Here is a 27,942-nt window from a genome sequence, read left to right as displayed (position 1 = left end):
CCCAACAGTGGGCTAGCGCTTAGTCCAGCGCTCTGCACACAGTAAGCGCTCAACAAATACGACTGACTGCATGAATGAATCCGGGAGGAGGAGGAGGAGGGGGGCGCGGCCCCTTTAAAGGGACATCACCTCCCCTCCACGCCCTTTCTGGTGTGGGGCCAGATTCCGGGTCTCGGGTGGGGGAAGGAGGAGGAGAGAATCACAGACACACAGAGAGAGGGGTAAAAAATAAATTAATCCACTAATAAGTGTTTATTGAGCGCTTACTGTGTGCGGAGCACTGGACTGAGCGCTTGGGAAGTGCTGATAACTAAGGCAGAAGGGCGGGGTCTCCACCGCGTTATAGCCGGGGGGACCCGCGCTGCGTCGAGGCGACGCCCCCAGCCCGCCTCCCCTCCCTGCCATCGGGACCCCCACCGCCTCCCCCCCCCTGTTGGAGTGGGGGGTCCCGGAGGCCCATGCCCCCCCCCCCCCCCGCAGCCGGCCGGCCTTGAGCCCCAGGCCCGATGCTCCTGGGAGGGTGAGAAGGGGGGAGGCGTTAACCCCGCTTGGAGATCGCGGATGAGCCGGGTAAGTGGGGGGGGGATGGGTGGGCCTGGGACCCCCTGCCCTCCAGCTTGGTGTCAGGGAGCTGGGCCTCTTCCCTAAGGAAGAGGTCGTTCCTGCGGGTCCCTTCCCCCTCCCCATTCCCCTTCCCCCTCCCCTTCCTCATCCCCCTCCCCATTCCCCTTCCCCCTCCCCTTCCTCATCCCCCTCCCCATTCCCCTTCCCCCTCCCCTTCCTCATCCCCCTTCCCTTCCCCTCTCCCCCGCCCCCATCCCTTTCCCAGCTCCACCGCAGCCGCTTCTCCTTCCCTTTCTCACTCCCATCCCACCCAGAGGCCCCTGCAGACAGAGGGGAGGGGACCCTAGTACCCCACCTACTACGCCCCCCCCCTCCAGCTCGCCCCGAGCCCCCTCCTGTAGGCCTGAGCCGACCCTTGGGACCCTGGAGTCCGGGGCTACCAGGCTGGGGCTCCCAGCAACCAAATAAGCAGGGCTGGGGAACGATTTCCGGGCAGCGTGGGAGGGGACCAGATGGGAGCGGCCCATCTGCTCCCCCAGATCCTCTGTTCCACCCCCACAACGGGGGTCCAGGCCTGCCCCTCCAGTAAGGCCACAGCCCCTGGCACCTCTGCCCCGCCTCCCGAGTTCTAGACTGTGAGCCCACTGTTGGGTAGGGATTGTCTCTCTATGTTGCCAACTTGTACTTCCCAAGCGCTTAGTACAGTGCTCTGCACACAGTAAGCGCTCAATAAATACGATTGCTTGATTGATTGAGTGCCCGGCTTCCTACTGGGCGCCCATCGCGGCCTTGCCCTCCGCCTGTCTTAGGCCGGGCTCCTCCCATCTCCTTGGGAGCCCCACTTCTGGTGGGGCGCCCCGGGCGCCTGACCCCCCCTTATCTCTCCCCCACAGTGACAGTCCGGCAAGGTCCGGCGGGGGACAAGTGTCGGCGGAGTGGGCAGCGGCCATGGCAGACCACAGCGCCATCCAGTCTGCCGCCTCCATGAGCATCCGGCCTTTCCGTTCCAGCGAGGAATACCTGGAGGCCATGAAGGAAGACCTGGCAGAGTGGCTTCATGCCCTGCACGGCCTGGCCGTGCCGGGGGGCGAGGGCTTCCTGGAGGCACTGGAGACGGGCGCGGCCCTGTGCCACCACGCCAACCACGTCAACGCCGTGGCCCGCGAGTTCGCCCTCGCCCACCCGGAGGCCGCCCGCCGCCTCCCACGGGTGCCCGGGCGCGATGTGGTTTTCCAAGCTCGGGGCGTGGCGCCCGGCTCCTTCCTGGCCCGCGACAACGTGTCCAACTTCATCGGCTGGTGCCGCGGCGAGCTGGGCATCCCCGAGGTGCTCATGTTCGAGACGGACGACCTGGTGCTGCGCAAGAACGAGAAGAACTTCGTGCTGTGCCTCCTGGAAGTGGCCCGGCGCGGCTCCAAGCTCGGGGTGCTGGCGCCCGTGCTCATCCAGCTCGAGGAGGAGATCGAGGAGGAGATCGAGGAGGAGATGCGGGACCAGGCCCGCGGACCGGCCCCCGCCGGGGACCGGGAGGCCGGAGCTCCAGACCACCGGACTCGCCCCTACCCAGGCCGCGGGCCTGGCATGACCCTGTGCGACCTGAGGAACCTGGATGAGTTGGTGAGCGGGGCGCTGGCGGTTTCTCCCCTTCCAGTCGGTCGCTCAGTCCATCCGTCAGTCGTATTTCTTGAGCGTTTACTGTGTGCGGAGCGTTGTGATGATGGCATTTACTAAGCTCTTACTATGTGCAAAGCACCGTTCTAAGCGCTGGGGAGGTTACAAGGTGATCAGGTTGTCCCATGTGGGGCTCACAGTCCATCCCCATTTTACAGATGAGGTAACTGAGGCGCAGAGAAGGTAAGTGACTTGCCCAAAGTCACACAGCTGACAGTTGGCAGAGCCGGGATTTGAACCCACGACCACTGACTCCAAAGCCCGGGCTCTTTCCACCGAGCCATGCTGCTTCTCAGGCTCTTGTGCTTGGCGCTTGGGAGAAGACAGTAGAACTTCCCCTGCCCACAACAAGCTTACAGTCTAGAGGGGGAGACAGATGCGGATAGAAATAAATCCAGTTACAGATATGGGCGTAGGTACTGGGGGCTTAGAATTTAGTAAGCGCTTAATAAATGCCGTCATTATTATTATTATTATTATTGGGAGAGGGGATGGATCCAGGGAATCAAGTCAGGGTGGCACAGGAGGGAGTGGGAGAAGAGGAAAAGGAGGGCTTTGCCAGGGAAGGCCTCTTGGAGGAAAGGGAGAGGCAATTGGTGGATTTATTGAGTGCTTACTTTGTGCTTCACGCCGAACTAAGCAGCAGGGAGAGTATAATACAGCCTCCCGTCCTTTGCCTCCCTCCCCACCCCTCTGTTCCCCCCAGGGCCTCAGCGATAGGGTGGACTAGGCCATGGTCACAGAGGCTGGCCTTCATCATCATCAATCGTATTTGTTGAGCGCTTACTATGTGCAGAGCACTGTACTAAGCGCTTGGGAAGTACAAATTGGCAACATATAGAGACAGTCCCTACCCAACAGTGGGCTCACAGTCTAAAAGACTGTGGCGAAGGGTGAAGGGGCAGCCCGGAGACCGGGCCGGTGGGGGCACGGCGGTGCCCGCCCGGTGAAGGGAAAGGGGCCGTGGCTTCGATGCGGGGAGCAGGATAGCGTAGTGGATAGAACACACGCTTGGGAGTCAGAAGGTCACAGGTTCGCACTCAGGTTCAAACTACTGGAAAGAGCCCGGGCCTAGGAAGCAGCGTGGCTCAGTGGAAAGAGCCCGGACTTTGGAGTCAGAGGTCATGGGTTCAAATCCCAGCTGGGTGACTTTGGGCTAGTCACTTAACTTCTCTGTGCCTCAGTTCCCCCATCTGTAAAATGGGGATTGACTGTAAGCGCCACGTGGGACAACCGGATCACCTTGTAACCTCCCCGATGCTTAGATCAGTGCTTTGCACATAGTAAGCGCTTAATAAATGCCGTTATTATTATTAGGAGTCAGAGGACCTGGGTCTTAAACCCAGTTCCGCCATTTGTCCGCTGTGTGACCTTGGGTAAGTCACTTCACTTCTCTGGGCCTCAGTGACTTCATCTGTAAAATTCATTCATTCATTGTCGTATTTTTTGAGTGCTGACTGTGTGCAGAGCACTGTACTAAGCGCTTGGGAAGTACAAGTTGGCAACATATAGAGACGGTCCCTACCCAACAGCGGGCTCACAGTCGAGAAGGGGGAGACAGAGAACAAAACAAAACATATTAACAAAATAAAATAAATAGAATAACTATGTACAACTAAAATAGAGTAGTAAATATGTACAAACATATATATATCTATATCTATATATATACATATATTATATATATATATATATAAAATGGGGATTGAGACGGTGAACCTCACGTGGGACAGGGACTGTGTCCAACCTGATTTGCTTGTATCATCGTCATCAATCGTATTTATTGAGCGCATACTGTGTGCAGAGCACTGTACTAATCAATCAATCAATCAATCAATCGTATTTATTGAGCGCTTACTATGTGCAGAGCACTGTACTAAGCGCTTGGGAAGCACAAATTGGCAACATATAGAGACAGTCCCTACCCAACAGTGGGCTCACAGTCTAGAAGGGGGAGACCGAGAACAAAACAAAACATATTAACAAAATAAAATAAGTAGAATAACTATGTACAAGTAAAATAGAGTAACAAATACGTACAAGCACATATACATATATGTATATATATACATATATTTTATATATATATAAAAAGGGGATTGAGACGGTGAACCTCACATGGGACAGGGACTGTGTCCAACCCGATTTGCTTGTATCCTCCCCAGTGCCCGGCACATAGCAGATACCGTAATTTGTTATTATTATTATATGGGAGGCACGTAGCCCTCCTCCACTTTCCCTGGGGCATCCTCAGCCCCACCCAGGGCCAGGGCAAGGAACAAAGTAGCAGAGATGGGCCGATGCCCCACTCCATGGCAAGGGAGGCCAGAATTTCTCAGCTCAGGGCATGACTTGTTCCCCTCCCCAGAGGCAGGGTCTCAGGGCCTCAGGGCTGGGTCTGGACGCCCTGATGAAGCTGATTTTCCAGGCCAGAGGCTGAAACGAGGCCTCGCGCAAATCAGAGCCTTTTATTTTTAGTTTCAGTTGCTTTCCAAGCGGCTCTAGTGGAAATACAGAGACGTCGGAAGAGATCCTTTCTCTGGACCCTCCCTCCTCTCCGAACCCCCTCTCCGCTCCCAGGGGCAGAGGCCACTCAACAGGAAAGTTTCCTTCTAATCAGACAGGAATGTGGCCGGGCAGAACGGGGGCATCCGATCGGATCTGGATTGTCCCGCAGCCCTCTCTGGCCGTGGGGTTGAGGGAGCCAGCTTTGCGGGAGCCGGGATGGGTTCTCCTTTTCCTGGGCCAGCGGAGAAGGTGGTGCCAGCTCGGAGCCGGGTCCCGCCCACCCTGCCCGTCCGCATTGTGGGGGGCAGCCGCCGCCAGCCGGCCCCACCTGCTTATTTCCTCGGCCCTAATTTCAGCCCAGTCCTCCCTCCCCTCTCTGGGAGCAAACCGAGAGGGCCTACCACCCTGTCTGCCTGGCAGGGCAGAGCCCGGTGAGGGAGAAGGGAGAGGGAAGGGAGCTCGGTAGGCCTGGAGGAAGATTTGGTGATCCCGTCACCCCCTGGCAAGTCCAGGCCCGTTCTCCAAGCAGTCCGGGCTGGAGATGCGGAGCAGGAAAGGGGTTTCCCCCGCAGCTTGGGGCGGACACCAGATGGCTGGGTGAGGGCCAGACTGAGAGGAGAGGGGCCCGGGCTGGGGATGGGGAGAAGAAGGGAAGTTTGAGCAGGGAAGGAGCCTGTGGGGATTGATATTTGGGGAGGGGGAGTCAGCTAAGGCAGCTCGTCACCCAGCCACCCCCACTTCCAGCCTCTCAAAGGCCATAGTCATTCCCTTGGGGGGGGGGGGGGTGCGTGGGAATGTTGGGTGCGTGTGTGCGTTTGTGCCCTTAGACTGAGAGGGGATAGCTGCCGTCCTCGGGGACCCTGAGCCGTGTGGGGGGCTACCAGTCCCAGACTTGAGGGCTCAGTGAAATCGCTGTCCCCCGCAGAACAAGCCGCCAGCATCTGGCTCGCATTCCTGCCGCCTTTGTAATGAACAGGCCCCTCTCCGGGCTCTGGGCTTTTATGGGCAATCCCTGGCATCGCCCCATCCCCACGCCCAGGGCCCAGCTGTTTCCACCCACTGCAAGCCTGGCCCAAATCCTGCCACCATCCCCCCAACATGGCTGTTTCCACTCTCCGGGCCTGCCCCAAGTTCTGGGCTCAGCGGTGTTTTGCCAGGTTGGGGGGCATTGGGAAGTCCGGTCACCTAACAGGGTGGAGCTGGTTTATGGGGGCGCCTAGGGCTGCTGGACTGGCCTCGTCACGCTCCCTCCGCCTCTCTGGGTGGGTGGGGTTCTTAGCGGGGATCCAGTGGCGGGATTTGGATGTGGGGGCACAGTCTAGCCGGCTCGGGCCTTCCAAGCGTTATCCAGCCCTGGGCCAGTCCAGGTGGGCAGAGGGAGGCCCGGCGAGGTGGCATGTCCAGATCAGCCACCCTGGTTGTCATGGCAGGGGGCTTGGCGTCCCCCTGAGTGTGGCAGGGGGATGGATGGGTCATCGAAGGAGGCTTTAGGCCAATTCTGGCCTCCCTCCCTGGTGCCCTGGGTTAAGTGCTTTGAGATCCAGGGACACCCCAAGGTCAGAACCTTCCAGGAAGCAGCGATCCTCCCCTGAGGGAGTGTGGGACCTGCCCCGACCTTGGGGGAGGACGGGGTGGGGAGGGTGGCTGGGACCAGCAAAGGAACTGCTTCCCCTCTGACCTTGACTCCGTCCTGCCCAGCTGACCTTTCTCCATGGGACCGATCCGCTAAGAAGCAGTGTAGCCTAGTGGAAAGAGCTCAGCCTGGGAGTCATAGAGGATTTTTTTTTATTTGACTTTCTAAAAAAAATGATATTTAAGTACATATCGTGTGCCAGGCATTGTATTAAGCAGTGGGGTAGATACGAGATAATCAGATTGGACACAGTCCCTGTCTCACGTAGAGCTCGCAGTCATTTTACAGATGAGGCAGTTGAGGCAAAGAGAAGTGAAGCGACTTGCCCAAGATCACACAGACAAGTGACGGAACTGGGCCTAGGACCCAGGTCCTGTGACTCTTAGGCCTGAGCTCTTTCCAGCAGCTTGGACCTGGGTTCTAGTCCCGGCTCCACCACTTGCCTGCTATGTGACTTTGGGCAAGTCACCCTACTTCTCTGGGCCTCAGTTTCCTCATCTGTATAATGGGGATCCAATACCTGTTCTCCCTTCCTCTTAGACCTCGAGCCTCTTAAGGGACAGGGACTGTGTCCGATCTGCGTAACCCTACCCCAGGGCTTAGTACCAAACTATGTGCATAGTAAGCGTTTAACAAGTACCACAATTATTATCAGGGCCTTGGGAGGGGAAACTGAGTCACAGAAGTGGGCTGCTGTACTGCCCAGCCCTGACCTCTTCCCTTCTGGTGACCTCTGGCCCAGACAGGATGAATCCAGATTGAGCCCCGTCCTTCCTCTCGCCCTCCCGCCTTACCTCCTTCCCCTCCCCACAGCAACTGTATATATGTATATATGTTTGTACGTATTTATTACTCTATTTTATTTGTACATATTTATTCTGTTTATTTTATTTTGTTACTATGGTTTGTTTTGTTCTCTGTCTCCCCCTTCTAGACTGTGAGCCCGCTGTTGGGTACGGACCGGCTGTATATGTTGCCAACTTGGACTTTCCAAGCGCTTAGTCCAGTGCTCTGCACACAATAAGCACTCAATAAATACGATTAAATGAATGAATGAATCCGCAGCCGGGACATCGTTTACCTCTGCTTTGTCTTCTGACACCCCCCTACCAATTCAGTTTAGCCTCCAGAGCTGGAGGAAGGGGGCTTGGAGCCGGGGGAAGGAGATAGGGCCTCTATCTCTCCGGATCAGCCTCCTGTTCCCTCTCCAAGCCCTCCCTCTGACAAGTCTGCAGGTTTTCCTCTCCAGGCCTTATCTCCTCTCTCCAGGCCTCCCTGCCTCCCTCTCCCTTTCCCTTGGCACACTCTTCCCACCGCCCCTTCCCCGATCCTCATCCTTCCTTCCTCCTGCCCTGACCACAGCCCGTCCCGTCCTCATCCTGCCGTCTCGTGCTGCCTCTGTCACCCTGGGTGCCCCTCTGGGGCCTCCCCTGTAATAACTGTGGTATTTGTTAAGGGCGTACTATGTGCCAGTCACTGTACTAAGTGCTGGGGCGGATACAAGCAAATCCGGTTAGACACGGTCCCTGTCATTCATTCATTCATTCAAGTTAGACCCGGTCCCTGTCATTCATTCAGTCATATCGATTGAGCACTTACTGTGTGCAGAGCTCTGGACTAAGCCCTTGGGAAGTACAAGTCGGCAACATATAATAATAATAATAATGATGACATTTATTAAGCGCTTACTATGTGCAGAGCACCGTTCTAAGCGCTGGGGAGGTTACAAGGCGATCAGGTTGTCCCACATGGGGCTCACAGTCTTAATCCCCATTTTACAGATGAGGGAACTGAGGCACAGAGAAGGGAAGTGACTTGCCCAAGTCACACAGCTGACAATGGGCAGAGCCGGGATTTGAACCCATGACCTCTGACTCCAAAGCCCGGGCTCTTTCCACTGAGCCACGCTGCTTCCCTAAACAGAGACGGTCCCTACCCAACAAGGGGCTCACAGTCTAGAAGGGGGGAGACAGACAACAAAACAAAACATGTGGACAAGTGTCAAGTCGTCAGAACAAATGGGGCTCACCGTCTCAATCCCCATTTTACGGATGAGGTAATTGAGGCCCAGAGAATAATAATAATTATGTTATTGATAAGTGATTCCCCCTTCTAGACTGTGAGCCCACTGTTGGGTAGGGACTGTCTCTAGATGTTGCCAAATCCCAAGTGCTTCGTACAGTGCTCTGCACACAGTAAGCGCTCAATAAATACGATTGAATGAATGAATGAATGAATGAATAAGTGCTTACCGTGTGCCAAGCACACTTGCACACAGTAAGCACTCAATAAATACAATTGAATGAATGAATGAATGTGTGCCAAGCACTCTTCCTAACACTGGGGTAGGTCCAAGGTTATCACCTTGGACACAGTCCCTGTCCCACATGGGGCCCCCAGTGCTCATCCCCATTTTACAGATGAGGTCACCGAGGCCCAGAGAAGGGCAGTGACTTGCCCAGGGTCACACAGCGGACAAGTGGCGGAGCCGGGGTTAGACCCCACGACCTTCTGACCCCCCAGGGCCGGGCTGCATCCGCCGTGCCCCGGGACCCTCCCCCCACCATCCCAGGGTGGGGAGAGCCAGTCGGGCCCCCTCCCCTGCGGGTGGGTGGGCCAGCAGCGCGGTCCGGCCGGGGCGACCGCGGTTCTGATCCGGCTCTGTCTGTCCGCAGGTGCGGGAGATTCTGGGCCACTGCACCTGCCCAGCCCAGTTCCCCATGATCAAAGTCTCAGAGGGTAAATATAAAGTGGGAGACTCCAGCGCCCTGATCTTTGTTCGAGTAAGAGTCTCTGCTGACCTGGGGTCTGCCCCTACCCCCCGCCCCCCGCCGCTCTGTCCCTCCCTCCCTTTTCTCACGGGGGACCCGGGGTGGGTGGGTGGAGCGAGGCCAGCTGCGTGACCTGTGGCCACTGTTTCGTATTTTCATTCAGTGGTATTTATTGAGTGCTTACTGTGTGCAGAGCACTGTACTAAGCGCTTGGGAGAGTACTGTATAACATTATAACGGGCACATTCCCCGCCCACAACGAGCTTACAGTCCAGAGGGCAGTGGTTCCATCCTCTTTGGGTATCAACGGTGGTCTCAGCCGGGAGAGGGGCCGGGAGGCTCTGGTCATCCTGTGGTGTTACAACTCCGCAGCAGGGGCATCCCACCGCACTCCGTTGCCCGGGATGGGTGGGTGGGGACGACGACGGTGGGTCCGTGCCCGGCTCGGCCGGAGGGACCGAGCTAGACCCTTGGGAGGATGGGTGAGGGGTGGCACCCGGGGTGCGGGCGGCAGAGAACCAGGCGCGGAGAGTGACCTTCCCCCCGGGATAGCGACCGTCCGCCCTGACCTCGCTGCCCTGGGCCCTCGCAGGTGCTGAGAAGACACGTGATGGTGAGGGTCGGGGGAGGATGGGATACCCTGGAGCATTACCTGGATAAACACGATCCCTGCCGCTGCACCTCACTCTGTGAGTACGTGGGCCCGACCCTGGGGGGGCGCGGGGAAGCTGGGGGGGGACCCTCGCTGTTCCACCTCCTCATCGGAGTTTTTGAGCGCTTACTGTGTGCAGAGCGCTCGGGAGAGTACAGAATAACAAGAGACAGACACATTCCCTGCCCACAACGAGCCGACAGTCTGAGAGAGAAGCAGCGTGGCTCGGTGGAAGGAGCCCGGGCTTTGGAGTCACAGGTCATGGGTTCAGATCCCGGCTCCGCCAATTGTCAGCTGTGTGACTTTGGGCAAGTCATTTAACTCTTCTGCGCCTCAGTTCCCTCATCTGTAAAATGAGGATTAAGACTGTGAGCCCCACGTGGGACAACCTGATCACCTGTGTAGCCTCCCCAGCGCTTAGAACAGTGATGATGATGATGATGGCATTTGTTAAGCGCTTACTATGTGCAGAGCACTGTTCTAAGCGCTGTGGGTGGATACAAGGTGATCAAGTTGTCCCACATGGGGCTCACAGTCTTAATCCCCATTTTACAGATGAGGTCACTGAGGCTCAGAGAAAATGACTTGCCCAAGGTCACACAGCAGACGTGGTGGAGCCAGGATTCGAACCCATGACCTCTGACTCCAAAGCCCGTGCTCTTCTCCACTGAGCCATGCTGCTTCTCAACAGTGCTTTGCACATAGTAAGCGCTTCATAAATGCTATCATTAAGAGAGGGTAGCCTCTGGGCCAGTGGAGCGAATAGAGCTTGGGAGTCAGGAGTCCCGGTTTCTCGTGCCAACTCTGCCACTGGCCGGCTGTGTGACCTTGGGCGGATCGCTTAGCCTCTCTGGGCCCTGTTTTCCCGGTCTCTCCTCAGCGCACCGCCAGCCTCAGCCTCGGGTCCAGGCCTTCTCGCCCCAGAAGCCGCCCTCGGCCCCCAGCCCCCGACCCTCCAGCCCCCAGTGTGTGTCGGAAGGGCTGGGCCCCCCCCGGGGGGCTCCAGAGCCGATGCGAAGCGGGGGCGACCGGAGGGGCTCGGAGCGGCCCCCGGCCCGGGCTGGGGTCCCGCCCGCCCCGACTCCGGACCCGTCCGGCGTCCGCAACCAGCGCGGCGGGCCGGACCCCCGACAGTCCACCCCTCTCAGGTACGTGTACCCCTCTGGGGGGGCGCGGCCAGAGGCGCGATTGAGGGGTGAGGGGCCGAGGGGGTGGCTCGGGGCAGCTGCAGTCTGCAGGAAGGGCCGGGCTGGGGCCTGCAGTGACTCAGTCTCTGGGAAGGCCCGGCTCCCCGTCGTCATGGCAACCGCATCCCAAACTTAACAGTCCTGCAGCCCGGGTGCAGTTTCCGGGTCCTTCCGGCTCCGGGCTCAGGCTGGGTCGGGCCTGCTTCCTGCACTCTTCCTGCGGGGCCCCGTGAAGCCTCTCCGGGAGACCCCCACCCAGCGCTCAGAGAAGCAGCGCGGCTCGGCGGAAAGAGCCCGGGCTTGGGAGTCAGAGGTCATGGGTTCAAATCCCGGCTCCGCCAGTTGTCAGCTGGGTGACTTCGGGCAAGTCGCTTCGCTTCTCTAGGCCTCAGTTCCCTCATCTGTAAAATGGGGATTAAGATTGTGAGCCCCACATGGGGCAACCTGATCACCTTGTATCCGCCCCAGCGCTTAGAACAGTGCTTTGAACATAGTAAGCGCTTAACAGCTACCAAAATTATTATTATTGCTCCCCCCCCCCACCCATCCCTACACTGGACTGCAGATCCGGGCCGGGTGTCCGTCTGCTGAGGACGGGATAGTACGGCACCCCCGGAGCAGAGAGACCGGCTTCCTCCCGCTCTTTCCTTAGTCTCCCCTCTTCTCTCAGGCTCCGGGACCAGCTGCCCCCCAGATCTCGCCGACACTCGGGCGACAGCGACTCTTCGGCCTCTTCGGCCCAGAGCGGCCCCCTGGCCGGCCGCCGCGTGGATGACCCGGCCCCGGGGTCCCGGAGGGACGGCGGGGGCGGACGGCGACGGTCGGCCGGGGCCGCCCCCGGGCCTCCCCTCGCCCCCCGGAGCCAGTCACGCGACCGGGGACCGCGCCCGGGGGACCGGGGAAGACCTCCGGCGACCAACGGGACGTCCCGCGTGTCCTCGCCGGGCCTGTCGCGGAGGGCTCCCCGGGCCCGGAGCCAGGGGCGTGACGGGGCGGCCGTGCTGGTGATCAGCAGGGACCGGGGCGGCCAGCACACGTGGGCACGGGCCGAGGGGCGCCCGGGAGGCTCGGGCCGCAGCACCCCGCGCTCCCAGAGTCCGGCGCCTCCCCGTGCCCCCCCTCCCAGCCGCGCCGCCCCGGCCTCTGAGCCCCCCAGGCGACCCCGGGCCTCCCGGCCTCCGGTGGACAGTCTGAGCCGGGAGCTGGAGGAACTGTCCCGCAGCTTCCTGACCCCCTGGACCCTGGACCCGGGGCAGGAGCAGCACCTGATCCGGTGCCTGGAGCAGGAGTTCCTAGCTAACTCTCAGGCCCTGGCGGCGGAGGGGCCCCCCCTGTCCTCGCCCCGGGCCCCCCAGACCACCCCAGACCCCCCAGCCCCCGACTCGGCTTACTGCTCCTCCAGCTCCTCTTCCTCCTCCCTCAACTTCTTCACCAAATACGGGTACCTGGGCGAGGCGCCCCGGGCCGGGCTGACCCCCGAGGGCGTCGCCAATGGCTCCGAAGAGGCCTGGGCCTCCCAGGTCGCCGGCCCCCAGAGGCCGCCGGCCCGCTCCAGCTCCTCAGACGAAAGCAACTCCTTCAGGGCTCCGGATGGCCCAGCGGGGGCCCCGGGGGGCCCCGAGGGTGGCTGGAGTGAGCCGGACCTGGGGGCCTCTGAGGAGGAGGAGGAGGAGCGAGAGAAGGAGGCGCCCACGCCTGGCAACCGGGCTCCCACCACAGGCCCGCGGCGCCCGCCCGGCCAGAGCCCGGCCCCCCATCAGCCCAAACCGCCGCCCTGCGCCCGGCCCCGTGCGGACCACCAGCCGGGCCGCAGGCCGTCCCGCATCCCCACCCCGCTGAATTACCGCAGCCCACGAGGGGGCTCCCCCAGGGACAGCCCCCCGGGGTCCCCGAGGTGGAGGGTCTTGCCCTCCGGCCCCCCCGGCTTGCTGGAACCGCTGGCTCGGGCCCCCCAGGAAGCGGGTGGACAGGGGGAGGCCGGCTGGATGTGACCCCCTCCTTCCCCCCGCCCCGGGCCCTGCTGCTGTGGCCATTCGGGGGCCGCCCCCTTCCCCAGCCCCGGCTGACTGGGGATTTAAAGGGCTGGGGGAACCATTGCACCCTTGCTCTGCTGCTCTCCTCTCAGCTGGACGCCTCCCTGCCCCCTCTCCTCTCGGTGCCTTAGTTTACCCATTCCGCCGGCGGTGGGCCTGGGGTGTGGGGGCGGTCCGGCCCCACAGCCCCCGATGGAGGCGGCTTGGTAGCCTGTCGTGGCTCTTGTTTGGCTCTGGGACCCCCCCTCTCCCCCGCTGGTGGCACGGAATGGGGGCTCAGGGATTCCGGCCCCTCCCTGCCCCGGGCGGGACCCCACCCCAGGAGCTGGCTGCCTGTGTGTGCGGGAATAGCACATGTATTTAAATCTAATATATTGAGCGTGCGTGTGTGTGTGTGTGTGTGTGTGTGGACAGGCTGAGGCCGACGCCCCAGCTCTAATGACCCCTGACCCTAGACTTCCTATTAGACTCACCCACGAACGGCCCCCCACGCCCCCCTGCCAGTAAACTTGTGTGTCTCAACCCCTGTGGGCTCTGTGTGCTCTGTTAGATGTTGGAGAACCAGCGGGGCCTGGTGGATAGAGCCCGGCCTTGGGAGTCAGAAGGACCTGGATTCTAATCCTGGCTCCGCCACTTGTCTGCCGTGTGACCTTGGGTAAGTCACTTTGCTTATCTGGGCCTTAGTTAACTCATCTGTAAAATGGGGATTAAGACGTGAGCCCATGCGGGACAGGGACTGTGTCCGCCGTTATTACCTTCAGTTCTTAGAACAGTGCGTGGCACATAGTAAGCATTTAACGAATGCCACAATTATTATTAGGTTGCAAGGGGAGCCCTCTGCCCCCCTGCGTTTTTGGATCCCTTAGCAGACCTCCCCGCTTTCCTCTAACACCCACTCTGGGATTTTCCCTTGCATGGACCAGGGCCCTGATGACCCTCAGGGCGGGGGCCAGTGGGGAAACTGAGGCCAGGACAGGAAGGAAGGTGCCCCAGGCCAGCGGAGCTGGGGCTTGGTGCCGGATGGGCTGCTGGCCATTTCCTGCTCAGAGAGTGGCCCGGCTTTGTCCTTTGGAGAAGCAGTGTAGCCTAGTGGAGGGAGCACGGGCCTGGGCGTCAGGAGGACCTGGGTTCTAATCCACTTGTCTCTTTTGGGACCCTGGGCAAGTCACTTAATTTCTTTGTGCCTCATTTCCTTCGTCCGTAAAGAATGGGGGTGAAGGCTGTGAGTCCCTTGTGGGACGTGTGTCTAACCTTATTACCTTGCATCTACCCCGGCGCTTAGAACAGTGCTGCCAAGCCCGGGGTCCAGCTTCTGTCTCCTCTTTATTGCACAGTAGCCTCTCCAGTGACTGGAATAGCCCTTAGGCCCCCACTTATTGTGGGGGTAGGGAGGGGAGCCCCAGGCATCTCCCCATGGCCCTGCCCCCCCTCCCACCCACCTGGTAAGGCAAAGCCCTCGGACGCTTGCAAGAGAGGAAGGTCCCATGACCCGTCCACCCCACCGGCCCTCAAGGCGGTCGGAATACGGGACGGCTACTCAGCCGGGTCGTGGCCCGCGACTCCGACCTGCTGTCCCGCAATAGTCCCTGCCCCGGGACCCCCCCAACCCAGTCTCGACCCTTCTGGCCGGCAGAACGGATCGCCCAACGCCCCTGGCTTCGGCGGGGCTCCGGGGCGGGGGTGGGAAGACAAAGTCCTCGGCTCAGTCGGCACCCCCACGCCGTAGTGGACGGACCTCGGGCCGCTGGATTGAGGACGTCCTCCGCCCTCTTCACACCCCGGCCCCCGTGGTCACATGAGGCTGCACCGGCTGGTGTGGAGTGCCCCTTGCAGACGGATGGCGGGGTGTCCGTGCTTGCAGCCGCGGGCCAGGACGCTGCTCAGCAGCTCCTTGAAGAGCAGGACTACGTGCCAGTTGTACTTGGCCGAGCACTCCATGTAGCCGCACTTCCACGTCTTCTTCACCAGCACAGCCAGCGCTCGCCGGGGGCTGAAGCGCTGCTTCTGCTGGTCCCGCTTGTTGCCCACCACAATGATGGGCACCTCGGGAGTGCCAGCAGGCCTGAAAGGGAAATGGACGCAGCGATCCATCGGTTAGGTGGGGGGAACCAGGCTGAGATCCCACATAACGATGATGGCATTTGCTAAGCGCTTACTATGTGCCGGGCACTGTACTGAGCGCCGGGGTGGGTACAAATAAATCGCGTTGGCTACAGTCCCTGTCCCACCGAACTAAGCGCTGGGGTGGATATAATCGTTCCCCATATGGGACAGGGACTGTAGCCAACCCGATTTGTTTGTAATAATAACAATAATGGCATTTGTTAAGTACTTACTATGTGCAAAGCACTGTTCTAAATCCTGGGGAGGATACAAGGTGATCAGGTTGTCCCACGGGGGGGCTCACAGTCTTAATACGATTGAAAAAAAAATCCCTATTTTACAGATGAAGGAACTGTGGCACAGAGAAGTGAAGTGACTTGCCCAAAGTCACACAGCAGACAATTGGTAGAGCTGGGATTTGAACTCATGACCACTGACTCCCAAGCCCATGCTCGTCCCACTGAGCAATGCTGCCCTGGGGTGTTTGTACCTACCCCGGCACTACAGTACAGTTCCCGGCACGTAGTGAGCGCTTAATAAATACCATAATTATTACTCTTATGGGGCTCACTGTCTCAATCCCCATTTAACAGATGAGGTAGCTGAGGCACAGAGGGGTGAAGTGACTTGCCCAAGGCACCTCCGGCTGGAGATGGGTCATCCTGGTGGGAGCGGACAGGGTGGGCGGAGGGGAAGTGTGCTCCCCGGGGATGGTTGGGGGGAGGGAGAGTGTGCTTAGCCTAACTTATACCCGGATAGGCCCAAGCCATGAGTTCCCCAAGGCCCAAAATCAATCCATGGTATTTACTGAGTGCTTACTGTGTGCAGAGCACTCTACTAGGCATTTGAAAGAGTAATCAATCATATTTATTGAGCGCTTACTGTGTGCAGAGCACTGTACTAAGCGCTTGGGAAGTACAAGTCGGCAACACAGAGACAGTCCCTACCCAACAGCGGGCTCACAGTCTAGAGTACAGTACAAAAGAGTTGGTAGATGAGAAGCAAGCAGCGTAGCTCAGTGGGAAGAGCCAAGGCTTTGGAGTCAGAGGTCATAGGTTCAAATCCTGGCTCTGCCAATTGCCAGCTGTGTGATTTTGGGCAAGTCACTTCACTTCTCTGTGCCTGTTACCTCATCTGTAAAATGGGGATTAAGACTGAACCCCCTGTGGGACAACCTGATCACCTTGTAACCTCCCCAGCACTTAGAACAGTGCTTTGCACGTAGTAAGCACTTAATAAATGCCATCATTATTATGTGATTTCTGCCCCATAGGATCTTACAATCTAGAGGGGGAGGCAGGCACTAAAATAAAGTACAGATAGGGGAAGTGGGAGATCTGGGTTCAGCTTTGCCCTGGGGACAATGACCTCTCACCCCCCAGTTTGTACTAAAGTGCCACCTTCATGGGGAAGTGACTCTTATGATTCTCATGGCTGTCTGGACTTGACTTGCTCACCTCAGGTAACACAACTGCTGAAGTATTTGCTGAGCGCTTATTCTGTACCAAGCACTGCAGTAGATCCGATTCGATCAAATCGGGAGCAGTTTTTGTCCCATATGGGAGAGAGAAGATAGGCATTAAATCCTCATTTCACAGATGAGGAAACTGAGGCACAGAAAAGTTAAGTGACTCGCCCAAGGTCCCCGAGCAGGTAAGTGGTGGAGACAGGTTTTTCTTAATGGTATTTTTTTTTGGCATTTGTTAAGCGCTTACTATGTGCGAAGCACTGTTCTAATTGCTGGCGGGCGGATACAAAGTGATCAGGTTGTCCCACGTGGGGCTCACAGTCTTAATCCCCATTTTACAGATGAGGGAACTGAGGCTCAGAGAAGTTAAGTGACTTGCCCAAGGTCACACAGCAGACATGTGGCGGAGCCGGAATTCGAACCCCTGACCTCTGACTCCAAAGCCCAGGCTCTTTATAAAGTGCGTACTATGTACCAGACAATAATAATAATGATAGAATTTATTAAGCGCTTACTATGTGCAAAGCACTGTTCTAAGTGCCAGGGAGGTTACAAGGTGATCAGGTTGTCCCACGGGGAGCTCACAGTCTTAATCCCCATTTTACAGATGAGGTAACTGAGGTGCAGAGAAGTTAAGTGATTTGCCCAAAGTCACACAGCTGACAAGTGGGGGAGCAGGGATTTGAACCCATGACCTCTGATTCCAAAGCCCGGGCTCTTTCCACTGAGCCACGCTGCTTCTCCTATGTGCTAAGGAGATACTATGTACTATATACCTCTCAGTGTACTAAGCACTGAGTTAGGACACAGTTTCTATCCCACATGGGGCTCACACTCTTAATCCCCATTTTACAGATGAGATAACTGAGGCCCAGAGAAGTGAAGTGACTTGCCCAAGGTCACACAGAGGACAAGTGGCAGAGCTGGGATTAGAACCCAGGTCCTCCAACTCCCAGGCCCAGGGTCTTTCCATTGGACCATGATGATCTCCCTAGCAATACCTCAGAGTATCTCACTGGTAGTCTGTTTGAAGCCAAGCAAAGTGGCCTAGTGGATAGAGCATGGGCTCTATCCTGGCTGTGTGACCTTGGAAAAGTCACTTAACTTCTCTGTGCTTCAGTTTCCTCATCTGTAAAACGGGTATTAAGACTGTAAACCCCATGTGGGACAGGGACTGTGTCCAACCTGGTAAGCTTATATCTCCCCCAGCACTTAGTACAGTGCCTGGCACATAGTAAGTGCTTAATCAAATACCACAATTACTGTTATTATTAATGAACCACGGGCAATAAGACTGTGAGCCCAACTACAGTGGTTTGCCCAGAGCCACGGGCAGTAAATTCAGATCTGTTGGGTTTTTTTTATTATTATTATTAAATTTGTTACTATAGTAAGCGCTTAACAAATACCATAAAAAATCCTCTCCCATTCCTCCCCTGAAGTCCCTGCCCTCTCTTTTTTTCCCCCTGAACTGAAAGTGAAAAGCTGGTAGTGCTTCCCCACACCCCCCTGCCAAACTCACCTGTTCTCAGCGATCTGCTGCCGTAGCATCTTGACGTACTCGAAAGTCTCAGGGCTGCAGATGTCATACACCAGGACGAAAGCATCCGGGTCCCTTAGGCCCCAACTCTTCAGGTCTGGCCGCTCCTGGGGTGGGGAGGGGAGCGGAGATGCTCACCACCGTCGGCACTGGGGCGTCCTCCACAGGTCCCCCACCTCCCCCAAAGTCACCTGGGAGCGGCCAAGCTGCTCTAAAGGACGGTCAGGTCCCCACCCCCCCCCACCGTGGACCATCGTGGGATCGGCCTGGGAAATTCTGAAAATAGCAGAGGTAATCTTGAGGGGTCATTTGGGCCATCCCCCGGACTCGAGGCAGGACTGCCCCTGTCAACCACCCCCCCCACAATTTCATTTAAAATCTCCAGGGAAGACTTGGGGGTCCACCTCCTTTATTTCAACCCCGGGATTTGCCAGCTCTTTCTGTGCGCATGGCAACATCCGCCCGTCCCTGTCCTCATTCCTACCGTCCCTCGGTGGAAATGGAGAACAGAGGTTCATCGACTCACTCAGTAACCCACTTGCGGCTGAATTTCCTGGATAATGGCCTGAAGTCATCACTTCCCCAAGAAAATGCAGCCCCAGGCCTCTCTGCCCACATATGTACACACATACGCACAAGCAAGCACACACACACACATGACTACCTCCCAACACCCACCTCACAAGTCAGCCTGCTCACGCTTTTAAACCTTTTCTTCAACGTAGAAATGATCTGTTTTTCAACACTTGCAACTTTTCCAACTGTGCTGCGTTCTCATCTCTCTCACCTCCAGCCTCCTGCTTGCACACTCCTTCCTGTCTGGAACTCTCCGCCTCCTCAAGTCTGGGAGACCACTGCTCTCCCCACCTTCAAAGCCTTTTTGATATCGCACCTCTTCCAGAAGGCCTTCCCTGCTTAACCTCCCTCTCATCTTTCCCAACCTATTTCCACCCCTTACTGCCACTTTAGCAATCCTCATCCCCTAAGCAACTGTTACTCAACACCACTGCCTCCCTTCCTCCCTTAAACACATATTTAACTTCCATTGCTTCCCCCTCCCTGGAAATGTTTTAGGGTCTCCCCCTCTAGATTGTAAATTCTATTGTACCCTTGCAAGTGCTAAGTAGTGCAGTAAATACTATTGATTTATTGATCTACACAAAGGTGGAAAAGACAACGGAAATAGGCTTAAGCAGAAGTAATAACAATAATGACCCTATTAATAGTGGTATTTGTTAAACGCTTAATAGGAGCTGATCACTGTGTTAGATCCAATATAATCAGGTCTAACAGTCCCTGCCACAAAAGGGCTCACAAGTGTAAGAGGGAGAGGCAACGGGTTTTCTGTCCCCATTTACAGATGAGGAAACTGAGGCCCAGAGAAGTTAAGTGACCTTTCCAAGGACAGAAAACAGGGAAGCAGCAGATCCAGGATCAGAATCCAGGTCTTCTAACTCGCAGGTCTGTGCTCTTTTCCGGTAGAGGACGAAAAATGAGGCGGGCCAAAATGTTATGGGGGATTGGCTCGCAGCCTCGGGGAACCTCTGTTTGCTTTCTTGGGGGAAATTGGGAGGGCAAAAGGAAAACTAGAGGCTCAGACTTTTCCATTTCATGGTTAGCTCCTTGAAGGCAGGGACTGTGGTGACTTTTCTACACAGGAAATGTTCACACCAACAGGAACTGAAGCCCTTAGGTCAAGGGTTCCTATGTGATCTGTTTATCTTGCATTTACCCCAGTGCTTAACACAGCAATTGGCAAATAGGAAGCCCTTAATAAATAATAATAATTGTGGTATTTGTTCAGCACTTATTATGCCCCAAACTCTGTATCAGGCACTAGGGCAGGTATAATTGGGTCCCACATGGGGCTCATAGTCTAAGGGGGAGAACAGGGATTGAATCCCCATTTTGCAGATAAGGGAATCGAGGCACAGGAAAATTAAGTGACTCGACCCTGATCACACAACAAACAAATGGCGGAGCTGGGATTAGAACCCAGGTCCTCTGACCCCCAGGCCTGGGCTCTTTTCACTTAGCCATACTGCTTCCCAATAAATAAATACGTCATAAATACACTAATAATAATTAGAGAAGCAGCATGCCTAGCATAAAGAGCATGAGCCTGGGTGTCAGAGGACATGAGTTCTAATCCCGATTTTGCCACTTGTCTGCTGTGTGGCCTTGGACAAATCATTTTCCTTCTCTGTGCCTCAGTTCCTCACCTGTAAAATGGGGATTAAATCCTACTCCCTACTCCCTAGACTGTGAGCCCTGTATGGGACAGGGACTGCTATCAACCCAATTATCTTGTGTCTACCCCAGTGCTTAGAAGAGTACTTGACATATGGTAAGTGTTAGGAAATATTTGGACAGTGTTAACAGCCATTGGAAAACGTTTAGTACATATTTACTATTCTTTTTATTTTGTTAATGATGTGCATATAGCTTTAATTCTATTTATTCTGACGATTTTGACACCTGTCTACATGTTTCGTTTTGTTGTCCCTCACCCCCTTCTAGACTGTGAGCCCGTTGTTGGGTAGGGACCGTCTCTAGATGTTGCCGACTTGTACTTCCCAAGCGCTTAGTACAGTGCTCTGCACACAGTAAGCGCTCAATAAATACGATTGAATGAATGCTTAAGGAATGCCAAGTATAGAAGCCACGTGCCTTAGTGGATAGAGCATGGGCCCGGGAGCCAGAAAGACCTGAGTTTCAATCCCAGCTCTGCCACCCGTCTGCTGTGTGACCTTGGGCGAGTGACTTAAATACCACAGCAAATCCATTATTATTATCATTATCGTTATGATTAACAGCGACACTGGTACAAGTCTTACAGAGATAGCAGTTGGAGAAATCCAGAGGGGACCTGCATTGAGAGGCCCAGAGAGCAGGTAGGTTGTATCGGCGGATTCCCTGAGCCATGACCTGGGGGACCTTGAGGGGCCCCTCTTCACTGCCCTCCCCTCCTCCCTTCTCTGCTGTGCACATCTGATGGGGAGTGAAAGCAGATGGAAGCAGAAGAGCAGAGGAAAAGTGCCCAGAAAAGCCAGGAGTTAGCAGGATGCGAGGAAGCCAAAATTACAACTGGGATTATACATACAAAATTATGCACTGGGATCTGTTCCCCTTAAGCACTTGCTAGTCATCCCACCCACAGGACTTATAATAATGATGATGATATTTGTTAAGCGCTTACTATGTGCCAAGCACCGTTCTAAGTGCTCGGGTAGATACAAGGTCATCAGCTTGTCCCGTGTGGGGCCCACAGTCTTTAATCCCCATGTTACGGATGAGGGAACTGAGGCACAGAGAAATTTAAGTGACTGGCCCAGGTTCACGCTGCAGACTTGTGGCAGAGCCGGGATTAGAACCCACATCCTCCGACTCCCAAGCCTGGGCTCTTTCCTTCTTATCCTTATATTCTGCCATTTCCCGTCTCCCCCTGTAGATCAATCAATCAATCATATTTATTCAGCACTTCCTGTGTGTAGAGCACTGTACTAAGCATTTGGGAGAGTACAGTATAATAAATAACAATAATAATGGCATTTGTTAAGTGCTTACTATGTGCAAAGCACTGTTCTAAGCGCTGGGGAGGATACAAGGTGATCACATTGCCCCACATGGGGCTCACAGTCTTCACCCCCCTTTTACAGATGAGGTAACTGAGGCTCAGAGAAGTGAAGTGACTTGCCCAAGGTCACACAGCAGACATGTGGGGGAGCCGGGATTGGAACCCATGACCTCTGACTCCCAAGCCCGGGCTCTTTCCACTGAGCCACGCTGCTTCTCAACTGAGTTGGTAGACAGGTTCCTTGCCCACAATGAGGTTACAGTCAAGATGTCTAGATTGCAAGGTCCTTGTGGGCAGGAATGGTGTCCACCAGCTCCACTGTTTTGGACCCTCCGAAGTGCTTAGTGCAGTGCTCTGTACACGTTAAGCATTCAATAAATACCTTTGATTGGTTGGACCCCTTAGAATGTGAGCCCTCTGTGGGACTGTATCTGATCTGATGACCTTTTATTTACCCTAGGGCTTAGTTCAGAGCCTGGCACATAGTAAGTATGTAGCAGATACCGTTTTCATCATCCTCTTCATCTTCATTCACTGCAGGGGCTTCTCTGCCACTCCCTGCCAGCTCTCAGGGACCCCAGGAGTGGTAAGGGGCAGGCGGGGAGGGGAGGGAAACCCCCTCCCCATGCAGAAGAGAGGTGGTCCCTCCGGCCAGGTAAGTCCGCTGAGCGGTTTCTCTGCAAGTTTTGAGAAAAAGGGTCCTGCCACAGTCCGGGCCTCTATCCCAGTGCCAGTACGAGAGAGGAGCCCGCGGGGCTACTTGGAGGTCGGACAGCTGGGTCCATGGCTTCATTTCCCCCAGGGGCGATTACTGAGTTTGGAGAAGCTTCTCCTTGCCCTCTTTTTTTTTATACCGTATTTGTTAAGCGCTTACTATGTGCCAAGAACCGTTCTAAGTGCTGGAGTAGATGCAAGTTGATTAGGTTGGACGCAGTCCCTGTTCTACACAGGGCTCATACTCTTAGTCTCCATTTTAGAGATGAGGTAATGGAGGTCCAGAGAAGTTGTGTCTTACCCAAGGTCACGCAGCAGACATGTGGCGGAGCCAGAATTAGAACGCAGGTCCTTCTGACTCCGAGGCCCGAGCTTTATCCTCTAAGTCACGCTCCTCTGTGGGCGGGGAACGGGCCTACCAACTCTTGTTATATTGTCCTCTCCCAAGTGCTTACCAAAGTGCTCTGCACCCAATAAGCGCTTAATGAATACTGATAATGATGATGACGATGCCCCTCTTTATTATTACCTTCCTGATTCCTCTGTCCTCCCCAAATCCCCTTCCCCAGGTGCTTGGTTTGGCCGCCTCTGGAGCTGGGTCAGCCAAGTAGTCCCTGGTGTAGCTCAGTGGAAAGACCACAGGCTTTGGAGGCAGAGGTCATGGGTTCAAATCCCGGCTCCGCCAGTTGTCAGCTGTGTGACTTTGGGCAAGTCACTTCACTTCTCTGTGCCTCAGTTACCTCATCTGTAAAATGGGGATTAAGACTATGAGCCCCCCATGGGACAACTTGATCACCTTGTAACATCCCTAGCGCTTAGAAGAGTGCTTTGCACGTAGTAAGTGCTTAATAAATGCCGTCATTATTATTATTACAGCTGTTGGGGAGGGTCCAGCTTCCAGTTCTGTCCCAAACACTCTTACTTCCCTTTTATTTTTTTATGGTATTTGTCAAGCGCTTACTATGTGCCAGGCACTGAACTAAGCACTGGGGTAGATGCAGGCCAATCAGATTGGGTACAGTCCATGTTCAACTGGACCGGACTGCCGAGAAGCAGCGTAGCTTAATGGAAAGAGCCTGGGCTTGGGTGTCTGGGCTGGGAGGACCTGGGTTCTAATCTGTAACTGGTCTGCTGTGTGACCTTGGGCAAGCCACTTTACTTCTCTGTGCCTCAGTTACCTCATCTGTAAAAGGGGGGCTAAAGGTTTTGAGCTCCATGTGGGACAGGGACTTGTCTGACCCAATTATCTTGTATCTACAGCTGAGCTTCGTACAGTGCCTAGCACATAGTAAGCACTTAATGATATCACAATTATTATTATGTTGTCCCACATGGGGCTCACAGGATTAATCCCCATTTTACCCATGAGGCCCAGAGAAGCTAAGTGACTTGTCCAAAGTTCCCTTCAGGAGTAATCCCATAATAGTTTCACCTATAGCAATACAGCAGTATTTATGGCACATAATAAGCACTTACTTTATGCAGAGCACTGTATAAAGCACTGGGAAAAATACACAGAGAAGCAGCATGGAATAGTGGATAAAGCACCGGCCTGGGAGTTAGAAGGTCATGGGTTCTAATTCCGGCTCTGCCAGTTGTCTGCTGTCTGACCTTGAGGCAATCACTTCACTTCCCTGTGCCTCAGTTACCTCATCTGTAGAACGGGGATTAAGCCTGTGAGCCCCACATGGTACAGGGACTGTGTCCAATTCGATTTGCCTGTATCCACCCCAGGGGCGAGTACAGTGCCTGGCACATAGGAAGTGCCTAATAAATTCCATCATGATTATGATTATTATTGTGGTCCCTGGCCCCCAAGGGGCTCACAATAAAAGAAAAAGGCAGGGGCATCCATAATTGTAGTAGTCTCGTACTCTCCCAAGTAGTTAGTACAGTGCTCTGCACTCAGTAAGCACTCAATAAATACCGTTGATTGACTGATTGCTTACTGTGTGCCCGGCACGGTGTCGTGCCTTGGTGTAGATCCAAGATGAACAGATCAGACACAGTCTCTGTCCCACATGGGGCCTGCGATCTATCTTATCCCCATTTTACGGATGAAGAAACCGAGGCCCTGAGAGGTTGTGATGTGCCCAAGGTCACACACAAAGGTCTCTGTCTCTGTCCCGGTTGCTGTTTTTGAGAAAAACTCTCCTGGCTCCAAAGCAGTTCCACCCCAGACCCAGCTGCAAGGCAGCGAGGAATGTTTTTCTGGGGTCCAGGGGGGCAGGGTTCTTAACACGCCACTATCAGCCCCAGGACTGATAGCCTCAATTCATTCAATCATATTTATTGAGCGCTTACAATGTGCAAAGCACTGTACTAAGCAGAGCTGTCTCCCCCCTAGACTGTCAGCTCTTTGTGGGCAGGAAATGTGTCTGTTTACTGTTCTCTCGTACTCACCGAAGCGCTTAGTACAGTGCTCTGCACACAGTAAGTGCTCAATAAATACCAATGAATGAACAGAGCCCATGTGGCAAAGCTTTTCTTGCCTGCTAGTCCCTGGACAACCTTCCCCCCAACCCCACATCCACCACTCCACGCTCCTCTCCATGCAGCCAGAGGGAAGAGCAGTGTGGAGAAGCAGCATGGCCTAGTGGCTAGAGCCCGGGGCCTGAGAGTCAGAAGGACCTGGGTTCCAATCCTGCCTCTGCCATTTGTCTGCTGTTATACCTTGGGCCAGTCACTTCACTTCTCTGGGCCTCAGGGACCTCGTCTGTACAATGGGGATTAAGACTTGTGAGCCCCAGGTGGGACAGGGACTGTGTCCAACCTGATTAGCTAAGCAGCGGAGCTCAGTGGAAAGAGCCTGGGCTTGGGAGTCAGAAGTCATGGGTTCTAATCCCGGCTGCGCCGCTTAGCTGTGGGACTTTGGGCAAGTCACTTAACGTCTCTGTGCCTCAGTTCCCTCATCTGTAAAATGGTGGTAAAACTGTGAGCCCCACGTGGGACAACCTGATCACCTTGGATCTCCCCCAGTGCTTAGAACAGTGCTTGGCACGTAGTAAGAGCTTAACAAATACCATCATTATTATTACCTACCCCAGCTCTTAGTACAGTGCCTGGCACATAGTAAGCGCTTAACAAGTACTATTTAAAAAAGAAGCAAACGAAAAACAACAACGAAGAGCATTCTACCCTCCAGGCTCTGTAGACAACCCTCCGTCCCGGGACAGCAGGTAGAAAGGTCCAGGGTGGGGATGAGGGGAGGCAGGGGGCATTCATTCATTCATTGGGTTGTATTTATTGAGCGCTTACTGCGTGCAAGAGCACTGGACTAAGCGCTTGGAAAGTACAATTCGGCAACAAATAGAGACTAATCCCTACCCATCAACGGGCTGACAAGGGTCTCTGCCCCAAGCTGCGGCCTGGTTTTCAGGGGGGCGAGGCAGAGAGGTTGGCCTGGAAGCGAGGAGGATCAGACACAGTCTCTGTCCCACATGGGGCCTGCGATCTATCTTATCCCCATTTTACAGACGAAGAAACCGAGGCCCTGAGAGGTTGTGACGTGCCCAAGGTCACACATAAAGGTCTCTGTCTCTGCCCCGGTTGCTGTTTTTGAGAAAAGCTCTCTTGGCTCCAAAACAGTTCCACCCCAGACTCAGCTGCAAGACAGTGAGGAACGTTTTTCTGGGGTCCAGGGGGGCAGGGTTCTTAACACTCCGCTTCATTCCCCCAGATCACTCCGGAACCCCAGGACTGATAGCCTCAGTTCCTAGAGAAGCAGTGTGGCTCAGGGGCAAGAGCCCGGGCTTTGGAGTCAGAGGTCATGGGTTCGAATCCCGGCTCCGCCAACTGTCAGCTGTGTGATTTTGGGTAAGTCACGTCTCTGGGCCTCACTCAGTTTCCTCATCTGTAAAACGGAGATGAAAACTGTGAGCCCCCCGGGGGACAACCTGATAAACCTTGTCACCTCCCCAGCGCTTAGAACCGTGCTTTGCACATAGTAAGCGCTCCTCTGCCGTTAATCTCCTCACTGTACCTCGTTCTCACCTGTCCCGCCATCGACCCCCGGCCCACGTCATCCCCCTGGCCTACGAATGCCCTCCCTCTGCCAATCCGCCAAACTAGCTCTCTTCCTCCCTTCAAGGCCCTACTGAGGGCTCACCTCCTCCAGGAGGCCTTCCCACACTGATCCCCTTCCTTCCTCACCCCCTCGTCCTCCTCTCCATCCCCCCCCATCTTACCTCCTTCTCTTTCCCACAGCACCTGTATATATGTATATATGTTTGTACATATTTATTACTCTATCTATCTATTTATTTATTTATTTTACTTGTACCTATCTATTCTATTTATTTTATTTTGTTAGTATGTTTGGTTTTGTTCTCTGTCTCCCCCTTTTAGACTGTGAGCCCACTGTTGGGTAGGCACCGTCTCTCTATGTTGCCAACTTGGACTTCCCAAGCGCTTAGTCCAGTGCTCTGCACACAGTAAGCGCTCACTAAATACGATTGATTGATTGATTGATAAGAAATACCATCATTATTATTCAATCGTATTTATTGAGCGCTTACAATGTGTTGGAGGCGAGGTCTCCGGCCACCCCTTCGCCCCTTCCCCCGACCCCCAGCCCTCCTCCGGGCAGGGGAGCGGCTCCGCAGCCTGACACCAGGTTGGCACCCCAGGGGCCCGACTTTGAGGCTCCGCTGATGGGCATCCCACCCGACCAAGGGCCCCGGAGGCCGCCCCTTCCCAAAGGACTCCGGCCTCCACGCGTCCTTGGCTGCCCCCCGGGGCTGCCCGGCTACCTGGGCGTTGGGTGGGCGATGGGCAGCGGGTCCGTCGCTGATGGTCAGGTCGTACACGGCGCCGTTGAGCAGCACGGCCGGCCGGTACAGGCAGCGGGCAGCCGTGGGCCGGTGGCTCTCCGGGAAATCTCCGTACAAGAACTGCCGGATGATGGCCGTCTTGCCCACTCCGGGGGCGCCCAGCACGGCCACCCGCAGGGTGCCCCCCATGGCCCGGCCCCATGGGGCCCCATGGAGCGGCGCCCGCCCCCCCGGACCCCCCGGAGGGGCTCAGGCCCGCCCGGGGACCCCAGGCCGAGCCCCGCGCCCCTCGCCCTGCCCGCCGGGCAGCTGGGCAGGGCTCATCCGCCCCCCAGCGCGGGAGGGGGCGGCGGGGAGAGGGGCACCCCCAGCCCCCACTCCTGGACCCTTCCCGCACCTAGTCCCTCTGCCCCGCGGGGAATAAGGATAATGATGGGGATGGGATTACTATGTGCCAAGCACTGTTCGAAGCGCTCCCACCCACACGAAGCCCCCAGTCACCCCAGCACCGACCCCAGACTCCCCTCCCCCCGTGGGAGTCCCCGCCCCTTCCCGCAAGGAGCCCTAACCCCCTCCCCCCAGCTCCAGCGGGCAGCTCCCTCCTCCTAGACCTGAGCGCATGGACCCCTCCGGAAGGCAGAGACAGTCCTGTCTCCTTCCCTAAGGGTACAGATCCGCCCTCACCCCCGGAGAACCCAGATACACGCACCGAATCCCCCTCCTCCCGTGCCTTTCTTCCTCCTCTCCTT

At 55.9% G+C, this 27,942-nt stretch overlaps 2 protein-coding genes across 3 annotated transcripts; one reads left to right on the top strand and one right to left on the bottom strand.

The window, feature by feature from the left end:
• The first annotated feature begins 495 nt into the window (after positions 1 to 495).
• GAS2L1 (growth arrest specific 2 like 1) lies at positions 496 to 13,511 on the top strand. Of its 2 annotated transcripts, none has more exons than XM_038763260.1 (6): positions 496 to 570; positions 1,458 to 2,181; positions 9,052 to 9,159; positions 9,740 to 9,836; positions 10,680 to 10,947; positions 11,657 to 13,511. In XM_038763260.1, exons 2-6 carry the CDS (start codon positions 1,513 to 1,515, stop codon positions 12,975 to 12,977), a joined length of 2,463 nt encoding a protein of 820 aa, XP_038619188.1. In that variant the 5' UTR covers positions 496 to 570; positions 1,458 to 1,512; the 3' UTR covers positions 12,978 to 13,511. The 2 variants fall into 2 exon arrangements, with proteins under 2 accessions (XP_038619188.1, XP_038619190.1); XM_038763262.1 differs by lacking the exon at positions 496 to 570 and adding an exon at positions 1,081 to 1,149.
• An 823-nt stretch (positions 13,512 to 14,334) lies between these two features.
• On the bottom strand, positions 14,335 to 27,382 carry RASL10A (RAS like family 10 member A). The gene is made up of 3 exons (XM_038763548.1): positions 27,173 to 27,382; positions 18,113 to 18,237; positions 14,335 to 15,081 (listed from the first exon to the last, which is right to left on the bottom strand). Exons 1-3 carry the CDS (start codon positions 27,380 to 27,382, stop codon positions 14,811 to 14,813), a joined length of 606 nt encoding a protein of 201 aa, XP_038619476.1. The 3' UTR covers positions 14,335 to 14,810.
• Between the last annotated feature and the right edge of the window lie 560 nt (positions 27,383 to 27,942).

Source organism: Tachyglossus aculeatus, chromosome 21, assembly GCF_015852505.1.
Source record: "Tachyglossus aculeatus isolate mTacAcu1 chromosome 21, mTacAcu1.pri, whole genome shotgun sequence".
In the NCBI taxonomy this organism is placed as follows: Eukaryota; Metazoa; Chordata; class Mammalia; order Monotremata; family Tachyglossidae; genus Tachyglossus; species Tachyglossus aculeatus.
Note: the sequence above shows the minus strand (reverse complement) of the source record. Positions and strands in the feature narration are given on the sequence as shown.

Bases quoted from the DNA above. Each gene is read 5' to 3' on its own strand.
- GAS2L1 (XM_038763260.1), top strand. From the start codon at position 1,513: ATGGCAGACCACAGCGCCATCCAGTCTGCCGCCTCCATGAGCATCCGG. The intron at 2,182-9,051 runs GTGAGCGGGGCG...GTCTGTCCGCAG, and splicing joins TGAGGAACCTGGATGAGTTG to GTGCGGGAGATTCTGGGCCA. The intron at 10,948-11,656 runs GTACGTGTACCC...CTCTTCTCTCAG, and splicing joins CGACAGTCCACCCCTCTCAG to GCTCCGGGACCAGCTGCCCC.
- RASL10A (XM_038763548.1), bottom strand. From the start codon at position 27,382: ATGGGGGGCACCCTGCGGGTGGCCGTGCTGGGCGCCCCCGGAGTGGGC. The intron at 18,238-27,172 runs GTAGCCGGGCAG...TCCCCACCCCAG, and splicing joins ATCGCCCACCCAACGCCCAG to GAGCGGCCAGACCTGAAGAG. The intron at 15,082-18,112 runs GTGAGTTTGGCA...TTTCCCTTTCAG, and splicing joins CAGCAGATCGCTGAGAACAG to GCCTGCTGGCACTCCCGAGG.